Source organism: Physella acuta, unplaced genomic scaffold (genome assembly GCF_028476545.2).
Source record: "Physella acuta isolate Inbredline_101_S28 unplaced genomic scaffold, ASM2847654v3 ptg000951l, whole genome shotgun sequence".
Taxonomy (NCBI): domain Eukaryota; kingdom Metazoa; phylum Mollusca; class Gastropoda; family Physidae; genus Physella; species Physella acuta.
The window spans coordinates 181987-199543 of NW_026732468.1; the positions used below are offsets into that span (position 1 = coordinate 181987).

At 41.7% G+C, this 17557-nt stretch overlaps 1 protein-coding gene across 4 annotated transcripts in view; it reads right to left on the reverse strand.

The window, feature by feature from the left end:
- LOC131953768 (leucine-rich repeat-containing protein 1) overlaps window positions 1–17557 on the reverse strand; it is a 40446-nt gene that overhangs the window by 22416 nt on the left and 473 nt on the right. Inside the window, exons 1-11 of one of the 4 annotated variants that reach the window (XM_059317130.1) lie at window positions 17316–17398; window positions 17162–17213; window positions 15194–15352; window positions 14434–14639; window positions 13794–13828; window positions 12919–13080; window positions 12325–12490; window positions 11194–11263; window positions 9038–9149; window positions 8720–8774; window positions 7733–7896 (exon numbers count right to left, since the gene is read on the reverse strand). In XM_059317130.1, the coding sequence (XP_059173113.1) occupies window positions 7733–7896; window positions 8720–8774; window positions 9038–9149; window positions 11194–11263; window positions 12325–12490; window positions 12919–13080; window positions 13794–13828; window positions 14434–14639; window positions 15194–15305 (1082 nt within the window). In that variant the 5' untranslated portion in view covers window positions 15306–15352; window positions 17162–17213; window positions 17316–17398. Of the gene's footprint in view, window positions 1–7732; window positions 7897–8719; window positions 8775–9037; window positions 9150–11193; window positions 11264–12324; window positions 12491–12918; window positions 13081–13793; window positions 13829–14433; window positions 14640–15193; window positions 15353–16914; window positions 17011–17161; window positions 17214–17315; window positions 17399–17557 lie in introns of those variants that run through there. The other 3 variants (XM_059317132.1, XM_059317131.1, XM_059317133.1) reach the window with 3 other exon arrangements.

The window sequence follows — 17557 nt, forward strand, 5'->3', positions numbered from 1 at the left end:
AGATGTAGCAACACAATCAGAGATGTAGCAACACAGTGTAATCAGAGATGTAGCAACACAGTGTAATCAGAGATGTAGCAACACAGTGTAATCAGAGATGTAGCAACACTGTGTAATCAGAGATGTAGCAACACTGTGTAATCAGAGATGTAGCAACACAGTGTAATCAGAGATGTAGCAACACAGTGTAATCAGAGATGTAGCAACACAGTGTAATCAGAGATGTAGCAACACAGTGTAATCAGAGATGTAGCAACACAGTGTAATCAGAGATGTAGCAACACAGTGTAATCAGAGATGTAGCAACACAATCAGAGATGTAGCAACACAGTGTAATCAGAGATGTAGCAACACAGTGTAATCAGAGATGTAGCAACACAGTGTAATCAGAGATGTAGCAACACAATCAGAGATGTAGCAACACAGTGTAATCAGAGATGTAGCAATACAATCAGAGATGTAGCAACACAGTGTAATCAGAGATGTAGCAACACAATCAGAGATGTAGCAACAAAGTGTAATCAGAGATGTAGCAACACAATCAGAGATGTAGCAACACAGTGTAATCAGAGATGTAGCAACACAGTGTAATCAGAGATGTAGCAACACAATCAGAGATGTAGCAACACAGTGTAATCAGAGATGTAGCAACACAGTGTAATCAGAGATGTAGCAACACAGTGTAATCAGAGATGTAGCAACAAAGTGTAATCAGAGATGTAGCAACACAGTGTAATCAGAGATGTAGCAACACAGTGTAATCAGAGATGTAGCAACACAGTGTAATCAGAGATGTAGCAACACTGTGTAATCAGAGATGTAGCAACACAGTGTAATCAGAGATGTAGCAACACAGTGTAATCAGAGATGTAGCAACACAGTGTAATCAGAGATGTAGCAACAAAGTGTAATCAGAGATGTAGCAACACAGTGTAATCAGAGATGTAGCAACAAAGTGTAATCAGAGATGTATCAACACAGTGTAATCAGAGATGTAGCAACACAGTGTAATCAGAGATGTATCAACACAGTGTAATCAGAGATGTATCAACACAGTGTAATCAGAGATGTAGCAACACAGTGTAATCAGAGATGTAGCAACACAATCAGAGATGTAGCAACACTGTGTAATCAGAGATGTAGCAACACAGTGTAATCAGAGATGTAGCAACACAGTGTAATCAGAGATGTAGCAACACAATCAGAGATGTAGCAACACAGTGTAATCAGAGATGTAGCAACACAGTGTAATCAGAGATGTAGCAACAAAGTGTAATCAGAGATGTAGCAACACAGTGTAATCAGAGATGTAGCAACACAGTGTAATCAGAGATGTAGCAACACAGTGTAATCAGAGATGTAGCAACACAGTGTAATCAGAGATGTAGCAACACAATCAGAGATGTAGCAACACAGTGTAATCAGAGATGTAGCAACAAAGTGTAATCAGAGATGTATCAACACAGTGTAATCAGAGATGTAGCAACACAGTGTAATCAGAGATGTATCAACACAATCAGAGATGTAGCAACACAGTGTAATCAGAGATGTATCAACACAGTGTAATCAGAGATGTAGCAACACAGTGTAATCAGAGATGTAGCAACACAGTGTAATCAGAGATGTAGCAACAAAGTGTAATCAGAGATGTATCAACACAGTGTAATCAGAGATGTAGCAACACAGTGTAATCAGAGATGTAGCAACACAGTGTAATCAGAGATGTAGCAACACAATCAGAGATGTAGCAACACAGTGTAATCAGAGATGTAGCAACAAAGTGTAATCAGAGATGTATCAACACAGTGTAATCAGAGATGTAGCAACACAGTGTAATCAGAGATGTAGCAACACAATCAGAGATGTAGCAACACAGTGTAATCAGAGATGTATCAACACAGTGTAATCAGAGATGTAGCAACACAGTGTAATCAGAGATGTAGCAACACAGTGTAATCAGAGATGTAGCAACAAAGTGTAATCAGAGATGTAGCAACACAGTGTAATCAGAGATGTAGCAACACAGTGTAATCAGAGATGTAGCAACACAGTGTAATCAGAGATGTAGCAACACAATCAGAGATGTAGCAACACAGTGTAATCAGAGATGTAGCAACACAGTGTAATCAGAGATGTAGCAACACAGTGTAATCAGAGATGTAGCAACAAAGTGTAATCAGAGATGTAGCAACACAGTGTAATCAGAGATGTAGCAACAAAGTGTAATCAGAGATGTATCAACACAGTGTAATCAGAGATGTAGCAACACAGTGTAATCAGAGATGTAGCAACACTGTGTAATCAGAGATGTAGCAACACAGTGTAATCAGAGATGTAGCAACACAGTGTAATCAGAGATGTAGCAACACAATCAGAGATGTAGCAACACAGTGTAATCAGAGATGTAGCAACACTGTGTAATCAGAGATGTAGCAACACAGTGTAATCAGAGATGTAGCAACACTGTGTAATCAGAGATGTATCAACACAGTGTAATCAGAGATGTAGCAACACTGTGTAATCAGAGATGTATCAACACAGTGTAATCAGAGATGTAGCAACACAATCAGAGATGTAGCAACACAGTGTAATCAGAGATGTAGCAACACAGTGTAATCAGAGATGTAGCAACACAATCAGAGATGTAGCAACACAGTGTAATCAGAGATGTAGCAACACAGTGTAATCAGAGATGTAGCAACACAGTGTAATCAGAGATGTAGCAACACAGTGTAATCAGAGATGTAGCAACACTGTGTAATCAGAGATGTAGCAACACAGTGTAATCAGAGATGTAGCAACACAGTGTAATCAGAGATGTAGCAACACAGTGTAATCAGAGATGTAGCAACAAAGTGTAATCAGAGATGTAGCAACACAATCAGAGATGTAGCAACACAGTGTAATCAGAGATGTAGCAACACAGTGTAATCAGAGATGTAGCAACACAGTGTAATCAGAGATGTAGCAACACAATCAGAGATGTAGCAACAAAGTGTAATCAGAGATGTAGCAACACAGTGTAATCAGAGATGTAGCAACACAGTGTAATCAGAGATGTAGCAACACAGTGTAATCAGAGATGTAGCAACACAATCAGAGATGTAGCAACAAAGTGTAATCAGAGATGTAGCAACACAGTGTAATCAGAGATGTAGCAACACAGTGTAATCAGAGATGTAGCAACACAGTGTAATCAGAGATGTATCAACACAGTGTAATCAGAGATGTAGCAACACAGTGTAATCAGAGATGTAGCAACACAGTGTAATCAGAGATGTAGCAACACAGTGTAATCAGAGATGTAGCAACACAATCAGAGATGTAGCAACACAGTGTAATCAGAGATGTAGCAACACAGTGTAATCAGAGATGTAGCAACACAGTGTAATCAGAGATGTAGCAACACAGTGTAATCAGAGATGTAGCAACACAGTGTAATCAGAGATGTAGCAACACAGTGTAATCAGAGATGTAGCAACACAGTGTAATCAGAGATGTAGCAACACAGTGTAATCAGAGATGTAGCAACACAGTGTAATCAGAGATGTAGCAACACAGTGTAATCAGAGATGTAGCAACACAGTGTAATCAGAGATGTAGCAACACAGTGTAATCAGAGATGTAGCAACACAGTGTAATCAGAGATGTAGCAACACAGTGTAATCAGAGATGTAGCAACACAGTGTAATCAGAGATGTAGCAACACAGTGTAATCAGAGATGTAGCAACACAGTGTAATCAGAGATGTAGCAACACAGTGTAATCAGAGATGTAGCAACACAATCAGAGATGTAGCAACACAGTGTAATCAGAGATGTAGCAACACAGTGTAATCAGAGATGTAGCAACACAGTGTAATCAGAGATGTAGCAACACAATCAGAGATGTAGCAACACAGTGTAATCAGAGATGTAGCAACACAGTGTAATCAGAGATGTAGCAACACAGTGTAATCAGAGATGTAGCAACACAATCAGAGATGTAGCAACACAATCAGAGATGTAGCAACACAGTGTAATCAGAGATGTAGCAACACAGTGTAATCAGAGATGTAGCAACACAGTGTAATCAGAGATGTAGCAACACAATCAGAGATGTAGCAACACAGTGTAATCAGAGATGTAGCAACACAGTGTAATCAGAGATGTAGCAACACAGTGTAATCAGAGATGTAGCAACACAGTGTAATCAGAGATGTAGCAACACAATCAGAGATGTAGCAACACAGTGTAATCAGAGATGTAGCAACACAGTGTAATCAGAGATGTAGCAACACAGTGTAATCAGTGATGTAGCAACACAGTGTAATCAGAGATGTAGCAACACAATCAGAGATGTAGCAACACAGTGTAATCAGAGATGTAGCAACACAGTGTAATCAGAGATGTAGCAACACAGTGTAATCAGAGATGTAGCAACACAATCAGAGATGTAGCAACACAGTGTAATCAGAGATGTAGCAACACAGTGTAATCAGAGATGTAGCAACACAGTGTAATCAGAGATGTAGCAACACAGTGTAATCAGAGATGTAGCAACACAGTGTAATCAGAGATGTAGCAACACAGTGTAATCAGAGATGTAGCAACACAATCAGAGATGTAGCAACACAGTGTAATCAGAGATGTAGCAACACAGTGTAATCAGAGATGTAGCAACACAGTGTAATCAGAGATGTAGCAACACAATCAGAGATGTAGCAACAAAGTGTAATCAGAGATGTAGCAACACAGTGTAATCAGAGATGTAGCAACACAGTGTAATCAGAGATGTAGCAACACAGTGTAATCAGAGATGTAGCAACAAAGTGTAATCAGAGATGTAGCAACACAGTGTAATCAGAGATGTAGCAACACAGTGTAATCAGAGATGTAGCAACACAGTGTAATCAGAGATGTAGCAACACAGTGTAATCAGAGATGTAGCAACACAGTGTAATCAGAGATGTAGCAACACTGTGTAATCAGAGATGTAGCAACACAGTGTAATCAGAGATGTAGCAACACAATCAGAGATGTATCAACACAGTGTAATCAGAGATGTAGCAACAAAGTGTAATCAGAGATGTAGCAACACAATCAGAGATGTAGCAACACAGTGTAATCAGAGATGTAGCAACACAGTGTAATCAGAGATGTAGCAACACAGTGTAATCAGAGATGTAGCAACACAGTGTAATCAGAGATGTAGCAACACAGTGTAATCAGAGATGTAGCAACACAGTGTAATCAGAGATGTAGCAACACAGTGTAATCAGAGATGTAGCAACACAGTGTAATCAGAGATGTAGCAACACAGTGTAATCAGAGATGTAGCAACACAGTGTAATCAGAGATGTAGCAACACAGTGTAATCAGAGATGTAGCAACACAGTGTAATCAGAGATGTAGCAACACAATCAGAGATGTAGCAACACAGTGTAATCAGAGATGTAGCAACACAGTGTAATCAGAGATGTAGCAACACAGTGTAATCAGAGATGTAGCAACACAATCAGAGATGTAGCAACACAGTGTAATCAGAGATGTAGCAACACAGTGTAATCAGAGATGTAGCAACACAGTGTAATCAGAGATGTAGCAACACAATCAGAGATGTAGCAACACAGTGTAATCAGAGATGTAGCAACAAAGTGTAATCAGAGATGTAGCAACACAGTGTAATCAGAGATGTAGCAACACAGTGTAATCAGAGATGTAGCAACACAATCAGAGATGTAGCAACACAGTGTAATCAGAGATGTAGCAACAAAGTGTAATCAGAGATGTAGCAACACAATCAGAGATGTAGCAACACAGTGTAATCAGAGATGTAGCAACACAGTGTAATCAGAGATGTAGCAACAAAGTGTAATCAGAGATGTAGCAACACAGTGTAATCAGAGATGTAGCAACACAGTGTAATCAGAGATGTAGCAACACAATCAGAGATGTAGCAACACAGTGTAATCAGAGATGTAGCAACACAGTGTAATCAGAGATGTAGCAACACAGTGTAATCAGAGATGTAGCAACACAGTGTAATCAGAGATGTAGCAACACAATCAGAGATGTAGCAACACAATCAGAGATGTAGCAACACAGTGTAATCAGAGATGTAGCAACACAGTGTAATCAGAGATGTAGCAACACAGTGTAATCAGAGATGTAGCAACACAATCAGAGATGTAGCAACACAGTGTAATCAGAGATGTAGCAACACAGTGTAATCAGAGATGTAGCAACACAGTGTAATCAGAGATGTAGCAACACAGTGTAATCAGAGATGTAGCAACACAATCAGAGATGTAGCAACACAGTGTAATCAGAGATGTAGCAACACAGTGTAATCAGAGATGTAGCAACACAGTGTAATCAGAGATGTAGCAACACAGTGTAATCAGAGATGTAGCAACACAATCAGAGATGTAGCAACACAATCAGAGATGTAGCAACACAGTGTAATCAGAGATGTAGCAACACAGTGTAATCAGAGATGTAGCAACACAGTGTAATCAGAGATGTAGCAACACAGTGTAATCAGAGATGTAGCAACACAGTGTAATCAGAGATGTAGCAACACAGTGTAATCAGAGATGTAGCAACACAGTGTAATCAGAGATGTAGCAACACAGTGTAATCAGAGATGTAGCAACACAGTGTAATCAGAGATGTAGCAACACAGTGTAATCAGAGATGTAGCAACACAGTGTAATCAGAGATGTAGCAACACAATCAGAGATGTAGCAACAAAGTGTAATCAGAGATGTAGCAACACAGTGTAATCAGAGATGTAGCAACACAGTGTAATCAGAGATGTAGCAACAAAGTGTAATCAGAGATGTAGCAACACAGTGTAATCAGAGATGTAGCAACACAGTGTAATCAGAGATGTAGCAACACAGTGTAATCAGAGATGTAGCAACACAGTGTAATCAGAGATGTAGCAACACAATCAGAGATGTAGCAACACAATCAGAGATGTAGCAACACAGTGTAATCAGAGATGTAGCAACACAGTGTAATCAGAGATGTAGCAACAAAGTGTAATCAGAGATGTAGCAACACAGTGTAATCAGAGATGTAGCAACACAGTGTAATCAGAGATGTAGCAACACAGTGTAATCAGAGATGTATCAACACAGTGTAATCAGAGATGTGGCAACACAATCAGAGATGTAGCAACACAGTGTAATCAGAGATGTAGCAACACAATCAGAGATGTAGCAACACAATCAGAGATGTAGCAACAAAGTGTAATCAGAGATGTAGCAACACAATCAGAGATGTAGCAACACAATCAGAGATGTAGCAACACAGTGTAATCAGAGATGTATCAACCAGCTGATGTATTTTCTAATTAGCATATTTTTTAAACTTGTGGTGCTTTACACACACACAATTCTAAATCAAGAAAGTTCCAATGACTGCATAATTGAAGATAAACATAAACTAACTATATTTTAATACAACCAACATATTGCATCAAACAATTCAGATACACATTGTCTTGATTTGTCTCTGCTCATTTAACTTTTAAAGTTTTATATTTCATCCAAAATCATTTATTTTGATTGTGATTGAAAAGAATTTACACTCTATATTGCAAAATTGCAGTTAAATACTGTTAAAAGAGTGTAAAAACTGATTACATAAATAATTTACTGGTCAATTCAAAGATTGACTAAGGATTAGTGCCTGCTAAATAAAGACTTGACCAAAGATACGAAACAACTATTTGAACAACTGACCTGTTGCTAGACACTAAGAAAACCCTGAGTGCCATGCACGAGCTGATGGTGCGTGGAATGATGCGCAGGTCGCAGTGACCCAGGTCCAGCTTCTGTAGACAGATGAGCCTGCCAACGCCAGCTGGGAATGTGGACAGCTGCTTGTTGCCATGGAAACACAGCGTCTACAAACAAACATTGTTAACATCCACATAACAGAAGACAAAAACATAAATTTTTTATCTAAATAACTCAATTTTTTCTTCTGTAAATACATCAGAAAAAACAACAATTATGAACAGCATACAGTAAACCATATTGCATGAATATACAACAGACAGAAATTCTGTAAGACTCCTAAAAGATGTTGATAAAATATTTATTTTGTGTTAAGAAGATGATTGTGTTGGGGTGATGACAGTTTTAGGAAGAAGATTTTATTGGAGTGATGATTGTGTTGGGGAGATGATTGTGTAGGGAAGATAATTGTGTCAATGTGTTGGGGAGATGATTGTGTTGGGGAGATGATTTGTTGGGGAGATATTTGTGTTGGGGAGATATTTGTGTTGGGGAGATGGTTGTGTTGGGGAGATGGTTGTGTTGGGGAGATGATTGTGTTAGGAAGATGATTGTGTTGGGGAGATGATTGTGTTAGGAAGATGATTGTGTTGGGGAGATGGTTGTGTTGGGGAGATGGTTGTGTTGGGGAGATGATTGTGTTGGGGAGATGATTGTGTTGGGGAGATGGTTGTGTTGGGGAGATGATTGTGTTGGGGAGATGATTGTGTTGGGGAGATGATTGTGTTAGGAAGATGATTGTGTTGGGGAGATGATTGTGTTAGGAAGATGATTGTGTTGGGGAGATGATTGTGTTAGGAAGATGATTGTGTTGGGGAGATGATTGTGTTAGGAAGATGATTGTGTTGGGGAGATGATTGTGTTAGGAAGATGATTGTGTTAGGAAGATGATTGTGTTAGGAAGATGATTGTGTAAGTGATAAAACCAACCTGGAGGCCAGGAATGTTGAACAAGGAATCACAGATCTCAGACAGGTGGTTGTATCTGTAGAGTAGAGGTGACAGATTGGTGACCCAAGGTGCAAGTGGTGTCATCTCAGATGCCAGGGGTGTCAACAGTCAGTGATGTCACCTTTACTACACACCCACCCAATTACACACACACACCTTCACACACCCAACTACACACACACACACCTACACACACCCAACTATTCACTCACATACACACACCCCATTACACACACAACAACACACCTAACACACCCACCTACACACCTAACAACACAGTTAGCTGACCCAACTTACCCAACACTCAAACAATGTAGAGAACACAGCCGGTCAATGTCCTGAGGTAGATTATGTAGGTCATTATGGTCTAAATATAGCCTCAAAAGTTGTGGGAGGTCTAGTAAAGCCTCTGTGAAAATATAAGAAAACATCACAAAACATTTAGATACAATCAAACAAATCACAACATCACAAGGTACTCATCATGTTTCTAATGTTTCATACTTCAGGTCCAACCATAAGGTGTGATCAACTAAAATGATTGACCAATTTGTGTTTCTTGTAGAAATGTTTTCATCAATACACAGGTTGGTGTGGCTGGTGGTGTGGCAGTGGTGTGGCTGGTATTGTGGCTGTGGCTGGTGGTGTGTATGTGGCTGGTATTGTGGCTGTGGCTGGTGGTGTGGATGTGGCTGGTGGTGTGGCTGGTGGTGTTGCTAGTGGTGTGGATGTGGCTGGTGGTGTGGCTGGTGGTGTTGCTGGTGGTGTGGCTGGTGGTGTGGCTGGTGGTGTGGCTGGCGGTGTGGCTGGGTGGTGTTGCTGGTGGTGTGGCTGGTGGTGTGGCTGGGTGGTGTTGCTGGTGGTGTGGCTGGTGGTGTGGCTGGTGGTGTGGCTGGTGGTGTGGCTGTGGCTGGTGGTGTGGATGTGGCTGGTATTGTGGCTGTGGCTGGTGGTGTGGCTGGTGGTGTTGCTAGTGGTGTGGATGTGGCTGGTGGTGTGGCTGGTGGTGTTGCTGGTGGTGTGGCTGGTGGTGTAGCTGGTGGTGTGGCTGGTGTTGTGGCTGGTGTTGTGGCTAGTGGTGTGGCTAAGTGGTGTGGCTGGTGGTGTGGTTGTGGCTGGTGGTGTTGCTGGTGGTATGGTTGTGGCTGGTGGTGTTGCTGGTGGTGTGGTTGTGGCTGGTGGTGTTGCTGGTGGTGTTGCTGGTGGTGTGGTTGTGGCTGGTGGTGTGGCTGGTGTTGTGGCTGTGGCTGGTGGTGTGTATGTGGCTGGTGGTGTGGATGTGGCTGGTGGTGTGGCTGTGGCTGGTGGTGTGGATGTGGCTGGTATTGTGGCTGTGGCTGGTGGTGTGGATGTGGCTGGTGGTGTGGCTGGTGGTGTTGCTAGTGGTGTGGATGTGGCTGGTGGTGTGGCTGGTGGTGTTGCTGGTGGTGTGGCTGGTGGTGTGGCTGGTGGTGTGGCTGGCGGTGTGGCTGGGTGGTGTTGCTGGTGGTGTGGCTGGTGGTGTGGCTGGGTGGTGTTGCTGGTGGTGTGGCTGGTGGTGTGGCTGGTGGTGTGGCTGTGGCTGGTGGTGTGGCTGGTGGTGTGGCTGGGTGGTGTTGCTGGTGGTGTGGCTGGTGGTGTGGATGTGGCTGGTGGTGTGGCTGGTGGTGTTGCTGGTGGTGTGGCTGGTGGTGTAGCTGGTGGTGTGGCTGGTGTTGTGGCTGGTGTTGTGGCTAGTGGTGTGGCTAAGTGGTGTGGCTGGTGGTGTGGTTGTGGCTGGTGGTGTTGCTGGTGGTGTGGTTGTGGCTGGTGGTGTTGCTGGTGGTGTGGTTGTGGCTGGTGGTGTTGCTGGTGGTGTTGCTGGTGGTGTGGTTGTGGCTGGTGGTGTGGCTGGTGTTGTGGCTGGTGTTGTGGCTAGTGGTGTGGCTGGGTGGTGTGGCTGGTGGTGTGGTTGTGGCTGGTGGTGTTGCTGGTGGTGTGGTTGTGGCTGGTGGTGTTGCTGGTGGTGTTGCTGGTGGTGTGGTTGTGGCTGGTGGTGTGGCTGGTGGTGTGGCTGGTGGTGTGGCTGTGTCTTGTGTTGTGGCTTGTGGTGTTGCTGGTGGTGTGGCTGGTGGTGTGGCTGGTGGTGTGGCTGGTGGTGTTGCTGGTGGTATGGCTGGTGGTGTGGCTGGTGGTGTGGCTGGTGGTGTGGCTGATGTTGTGGATTTGGATGGTGTTGTGGCTAGTGGTGTGGATGTGGCTGGTGGTGTGGCTGGTGGTGTGGCTGGTGTGTGGCTGGTGGTGTTGCTGGTGGTGTGGCTGGTGGTGTGGCTGGTGGTGTGGCTGATGTTGTGGATTTGGATGGTGTTGTGGCTAGTGGTGTGGATGTGGCTGGTGGTGTGGCTGGTGGTGTGGTTGGTGATGTGGCTCATGTTGTAGGATCAAGTTGTAAGCTAGTAGTTGCAAGTGTTGCACAGAATAAAAATTGAACCTACCTGGAAAGGTGTGCAGTCTGTTTCGTCTGAGATCCAGAAAAGACAACTGGTGTAAACAGGCAAAAAATGGCTGGAGGGAAAAATGGAAACATTCGTTAGTACTTTTGTTTATAATGTAGAATAAATTTTGAAGTGTTGACATTATGATAAATGGATACAAGGTGTCATGATACAGGGATACTTGAGATATGATATTTTCAAAGATAGAAGGGATTCACACAAGAGGGATGGAAGTGATGATACCTACAGGGATAGAAGTGATGTGATGATACCTACAGGGATAGAAGTGATGATACCTACAGGGATAGAAGTGATGTAATGATACCTACAGGGATAGAAGTGATGTGATGATACCTACAGTGATAGAAGTGATGTGATGATACCTACAGGGATAGAAGTGATGTGATGATACCTACAGGGATAGAAGTGATGATACCTACAGGGATAGAAGTGATGTAGTTGTCCTGCAGGCTGATGTTGATGATACCTACAGGGATAGAAGTGCTGATACCTACAGGGATAGAAGTGATGATACCTACAGGGATAGAAGTGATGTGATGATACCTACAGGGATAGAAGTGATGTGATGAGACCTACAGGGATAGAAGTGATGTGATGAGACCTACAGGGATAGAAGTGATGTGGTGATACCTACAGGGATAGAAGTGATGATACCTACAGGGATAGATGTGATGTGATGAGACCTACAGGGATAGAAGTGATGTAGTTGTCCTGCAGGCTGATGTTGATGATACCTACAGGGATAGAAGTGATGTAGTTGTCCTGCAGGCTGATGTTGATGATACCTACAGGGATAGAAGTGATGAGACCTACAGGGATAGAAGTGATGTGGTTGTCCTGCAGGCTGATGTTGATGATACCTACAGGGATAGAAGTGATGTGATGATACCTACAGGGATAGAAGTGATGTGATGATACCTACAGGGATAGAAGTGATGTGATGATACCTACAGGGATAGAAGTGATGTAATGATACCTACAGGGATAGAAGTGATGTGATGATACCTACAGGGATAGAAGTGATGATACCTACAGGGATAGAAGTGATGATACCTACAGGGATAGAAGTGATGTGATGATACCTACAGGGATAGAAGTGATGATACCTACAGGGATAGAAGTGATGTAGTTGTCCTGCAGGCTGATGTTGATGAGGTCCCGCATGATGGCCAGGTCCTCTGGCAGCTGGGACAAGGCATTATGGGAGGCGTCAAGCGTGCAGGCATTCATGCAATGGAAGCCAAGGCGGGGAGGTAACTCTTCCAGGGCTAAACGGCTGGTAGGGAGGGAAGACAAATGTTCTTGGTAAATTTACATGTGATATCATTTAACAGGTGATTCAATAGATAGCTCAATGTACCAACTTACAATTATAGCTGTCTAATCACTTGTGCCAACTTACAATTATAGCTGTCTAATCACTTGTGCCAACTTACAATTCTAGCTGTCTACGCACCAATGTACCAACTTAAAATTATAGCTGTCTACGCACCAATGTACCAACTTACAATTATAGCTGTCTAATCACTTGTGCCAACTTACAATTCTAGCTGTCTAATCACTTGTGCCAACTTACAATTCTAGCTGTCTACGCACCAATGTACCAACTTACAATTATAGCTGTCTACGCACCAATGTACCAACATTCAATTATAGCTGTCTACTCACCAATGTACCAACTTACAATTATAGCTGTCTACTCACCTTAAGTTGATGATGCGATCACTGACCCCCGCACACTTCGTCCAGGGCAGGTAGGCAGGCGGACGTCTTTGGTGACCTTTGCCCTGGCATGCCCCATTAATATCACAGCATTGGTCACACAGACCCTGGACACAGTGCCTCTCCCACAGACCACCATTGCATCTGGTCAGGAAACAACATCAAATTCATCAGATTATTGCATCTGGTCAGGAAACATCAAATTCATCAAAGATTATTGCATCTGGTCAGGAAACATCAAATTCATCAAAGATTATTGCATCTGGTCAGGAAACATCAAATTCATCAAAGATTATTGCATCTGGTCAGGAAACAACATCAAATTCATCAAAGATTATTGCATCTGGTCAGGAAACATCAAATTCATCAAAGATTATTGCATCTGGTCAGGAAACATCAAATTCATCAAAGATTATTGCATCTGGTCAGGAAACATCAAATTCATCAAAGATTATTGCATCTGGTCAGGAAACATCAAATACATCAAAGATTATTGCATCTGGTCAGGAAACAACATCAAATTCATCAAAGATTATGCCTTTATTTTACTAAAAAAAAAGTCAAGAAGATGATTACAAATGAATATATGCTTTGTTTTAAATTTTAAAAAATTTATGCAAACAATTTTTTTTTTATTTCTCAGTTTAAACAGTTTCAATCAGATGATAAGTTTTGTAATTAAAATAATCCATCCATTAAAATAAAATTCCATTGTGGTAATAATCAAAAAGTGCTCTAAGGTGGTTAGGACCAGTCTATTTGAAACCATTCAGTGCTAGCACCATTCCTGTTCCTAGCACAAAAATAACAGCCTATAGTAGCAATAACAAGCAGATCAAGACAAATATGAGACTTACTTCAAGCACTTCAGGCCTTTGTTCCTGGTAGAGTTCTGAAAATATTGCCAAATATAAACACATAGTTATTTTAAAATAGGGATGGTGTGGTCAAATGGTAGAGCTTTCAACTGCTAACACAAAAATCAAGTTCAGATCGTGGGCTAGTCTGTAGGACATCCCTGAGTTCACCCAGTTCTAATGGGTATCTAACTCATATTTGTTAATGTAAAGTTGGATGAGCATAGTGCTGACCACACTATCCCTTCATGCACTAAGGTTGCTGGAACACGTGAGCTCTACTCCACCAGCTCTGTGGTTCATAAGGTTCAAGAGGGTACATTTTTTACAACTTTTAAACATGAGCACAATCTACAATTAAAACAGGGACACTGTTCAACTATCAACGTGATAATAGTTGTTAACAATCTAAAGACGGCCTAAGGATTTTACAGGTACACAATTAATCATTCCGTATGAATTAATACATGTATTAATAATCAGATGACAGATGAGAACAGGTTAATGATGGCAGATGACAAAAGGTTAATGATGACAGATGACAACAGGTCAATGATGACAGATGACAACATGGTGGATGATGACAGATGACAACATGGTGGCTGAAGATGAGAGCCACAAGTGAATCAGGAAACCCTACCACCATGTTCTGTTTCTGTGCTTTAGTCTGGCAGCTGAGGAGCCCCAGCTTGTCAAAGTGCTGGACGAGAGACACATCGTTAAGACAGCAGGCCTTGACCTCGTCAGCCTCGTCACTGTCTGGTGTCCGCTGGGGCAAAACCTCCACGTGCTGCACATGGCGGATGTTGTTGATGAATGTGTAGATGTGTCGCAGCGCTCCAACAACTGCAATGTTAAAGCAGGTTTTACTTTCAGTTTTACAAGTACCTCATGTTGTTTACATTAGAATATTTGTAATATATATGAAGGGATGGTGTATTGGACTTATGGGCTATGTTGGCTTTATTTATCATGGGCTGTATCAGCATTTTGTACACAAAATGTAGCAGAGTCTGGAATAATATGTTTCCATATGATGCATTTCTGAGTAGAACTTCAACACCAGAATAAAGAGAGGCAACTCATGTCTGCAACAAGAGGACACAAGAAATGTCAGTAGTAAAGGGGACACTAAAGCAACAATGTGAGAAAACAGCAACAAAGGAACACAATAGCAACAAGGGGACACTACAACAACAAGGGGACACTACAACAACAAGGGGACACTACAACAACAAGAGGACACTACAACAACAAGGGGACACTACAGCAACAAGGGGACACTACAACAACAAGGGGACACTACAACAACAAGGGGACACTACAGCAACAAGGGGACACTACACCAACAAGGGGACACTACAACAACAAGGTGCCACAAGAAAAAGACAGCCAGTTACCAGAGAGCACTGAAGAGCTGGTGATGACAGTGAAGACAACGATGTTGTGGATGTTGCCCTCCAACAGCATCTCCTTTACCAGCTGAGTCACCTCATCCACCATCCACATCATTGCTGGATGGCTGGCTTCTCCAATTTGCCAGATGTTACACGCTTGATCTGGCAACAATAAACATATAATATAAATACAATATAAACATTAGCACATCTAAATCATATGTCACACAGCGGTCACTAAAAATTTGGAAAAAAAAAGAAAGTTTTATTCAGAAATGACATTTTAAAGATTTGTCATGACATGAACACTCTATAAAGAAAAGCTTGGGCACCATAGTGATGTGGTTGGGGGAGAGGGGGAGAGGGGGAGAGATAGATATAGTAGGCAAACTATAGACTACCACTACTGTTAGACTACTATCTAAAATAAATCTTTAATAATTTATTTACTAAACTACTGGCACAAACTAGTGTTAAGTGTAGTGTGTGTATATAAAAGTAGTACTGCAGTAGTAGTACTGTAGTGTTAATAGACTTGTAGTTACTCTAGTAAGGTAGGCCTATAAACTTGCCTACACTGAATGAACATCAGTCAGGTATTAAACTAGATTCTAGCACCATTCATAACAAACTACTAGCCTTTTCTACACAGATTTAGTAGACTTCCTACACTACACACTTACAACTAATACTAATCTATATTTATTTTATACAGCTGTCTTGGGTTGAGGGTTCATACTCATAGCATTGTAAAAAGGTCTAGCCTATTAGAATAAACGAGCCGACCTGCGCGTATAATACGCCGCTATTTAGTTGTTTTATCTTCTACTTTTCAGTAATTCATAATTTGTGAATTCGACAGTACCAATGCTGCCACTGAAAATATTTGCTTTAAAACACTAACCCCCCCCTTTCCCCTAACCCCGACCCTACACCCCCCTCCCCCCCCCCCCCCCGTGAAAGCAGCCTCCTCTTAGTTTTACCTCCTGTAAGTTTAAAATCGTTTCAAACTTATCTGCCCCTAATAGCCGTCACTAAACCCGACTCTACGATTTGTAAACATTTAATTTAGCGTGACCACAACTCACCAGACCATGTGGGGGTGGGGTGGGGGTGGTAGTGATAGCGAGAAAGAGAGGGGACTGTAAGGAGGCGCTTGCAGCTTGTTTTCTAACGTCTCCCAGAAGAGAATTATATATATAGATTATTTTTTTAAAATCTATTTTAATTCCTATTCAACTCTACTATTTAAGTATTTATCGTATTATCCCTGTCTCATCAAGGCAACATATAGGCCTAAACAACGGACATTTAGATGACAAGAAAAACCCGGTCATAGTAGCGATACACACATGCGCATCTTCTTTCAGCTAGAATAGGATTGCGATCTAGAATCTAGTCTAGATCTAGTAGTAGCTCTTTTGCTTGACTCTAGATCAGAGTAGAAGTAGATCTCTAGTACTAGATCTAGTACTGGTAGTAGTAGTACTACTACTAGATCTAGTACGTCGTAGTACGTAGACGTACTAGATCTAGAGTAGTAGTACTAGATCTAGACTTCTTAGGCCTAGCCTAGGGCCCTAGGTGACTAGGTAGTAGGTAGGGCCTAGTGCCCTAGGCTAACATTTATTTAAATTAGGCCCCCTAATAATAATATTATGATTACAAAGAGATGTAGAATCTAGATCTAGATCTAGATCTAGATCTAGATCTATTACAATTACCTAACTATTTATAGTAGAGCAATTTTATTATTACGACATGTTTCCACCCTTCTCCGCACATCTAGATTTAGACCTAGATTTCTAGATCTTCTAGATCTTCTAGATTTAGGCAAGTATCAAAACAATAACAATCGAACAAATGTAGGCCTAGGCCTATGTCCGAGATGTCGTAAATATCAATAAGCAGTCAGAAACAGAATTATTGTCGTAAACATTGAAGTTTTTTGCCCAACAACGTCAGCCTAACCTTTCCATTCAATGTTTCTTTTAGCCAGGCATCTCTCCGGGGGAAGGGTGGGCTGAAAAACATTTAATAGAATATATATTTTAACCAGTGGCAAGCCCCCCTTCCCCCCCCCCCCCCCCGAAAATTTAAGTGTTTTCCCTCTCCGAGAGTTTACTTTTAAGTGCCTCCTCCAAGGATACAAATTTCTGAAAGAAACACTGCTTCTATCTTAAAATAAATATCAGAAACACAAATATAAATCTATGTCAGATATCCAACATTTCTGAATGTAGGGTGTAGTTTTGCTCATGTAGAATTCCTGAATAATTGTCTTGCAATTTTTGTGTTCGTTTTTTTTTTTTCGCCAGCTTCTAATCCTTCCACACCCCCCCCCCCCCTCCCGCCAGTCCATGACCC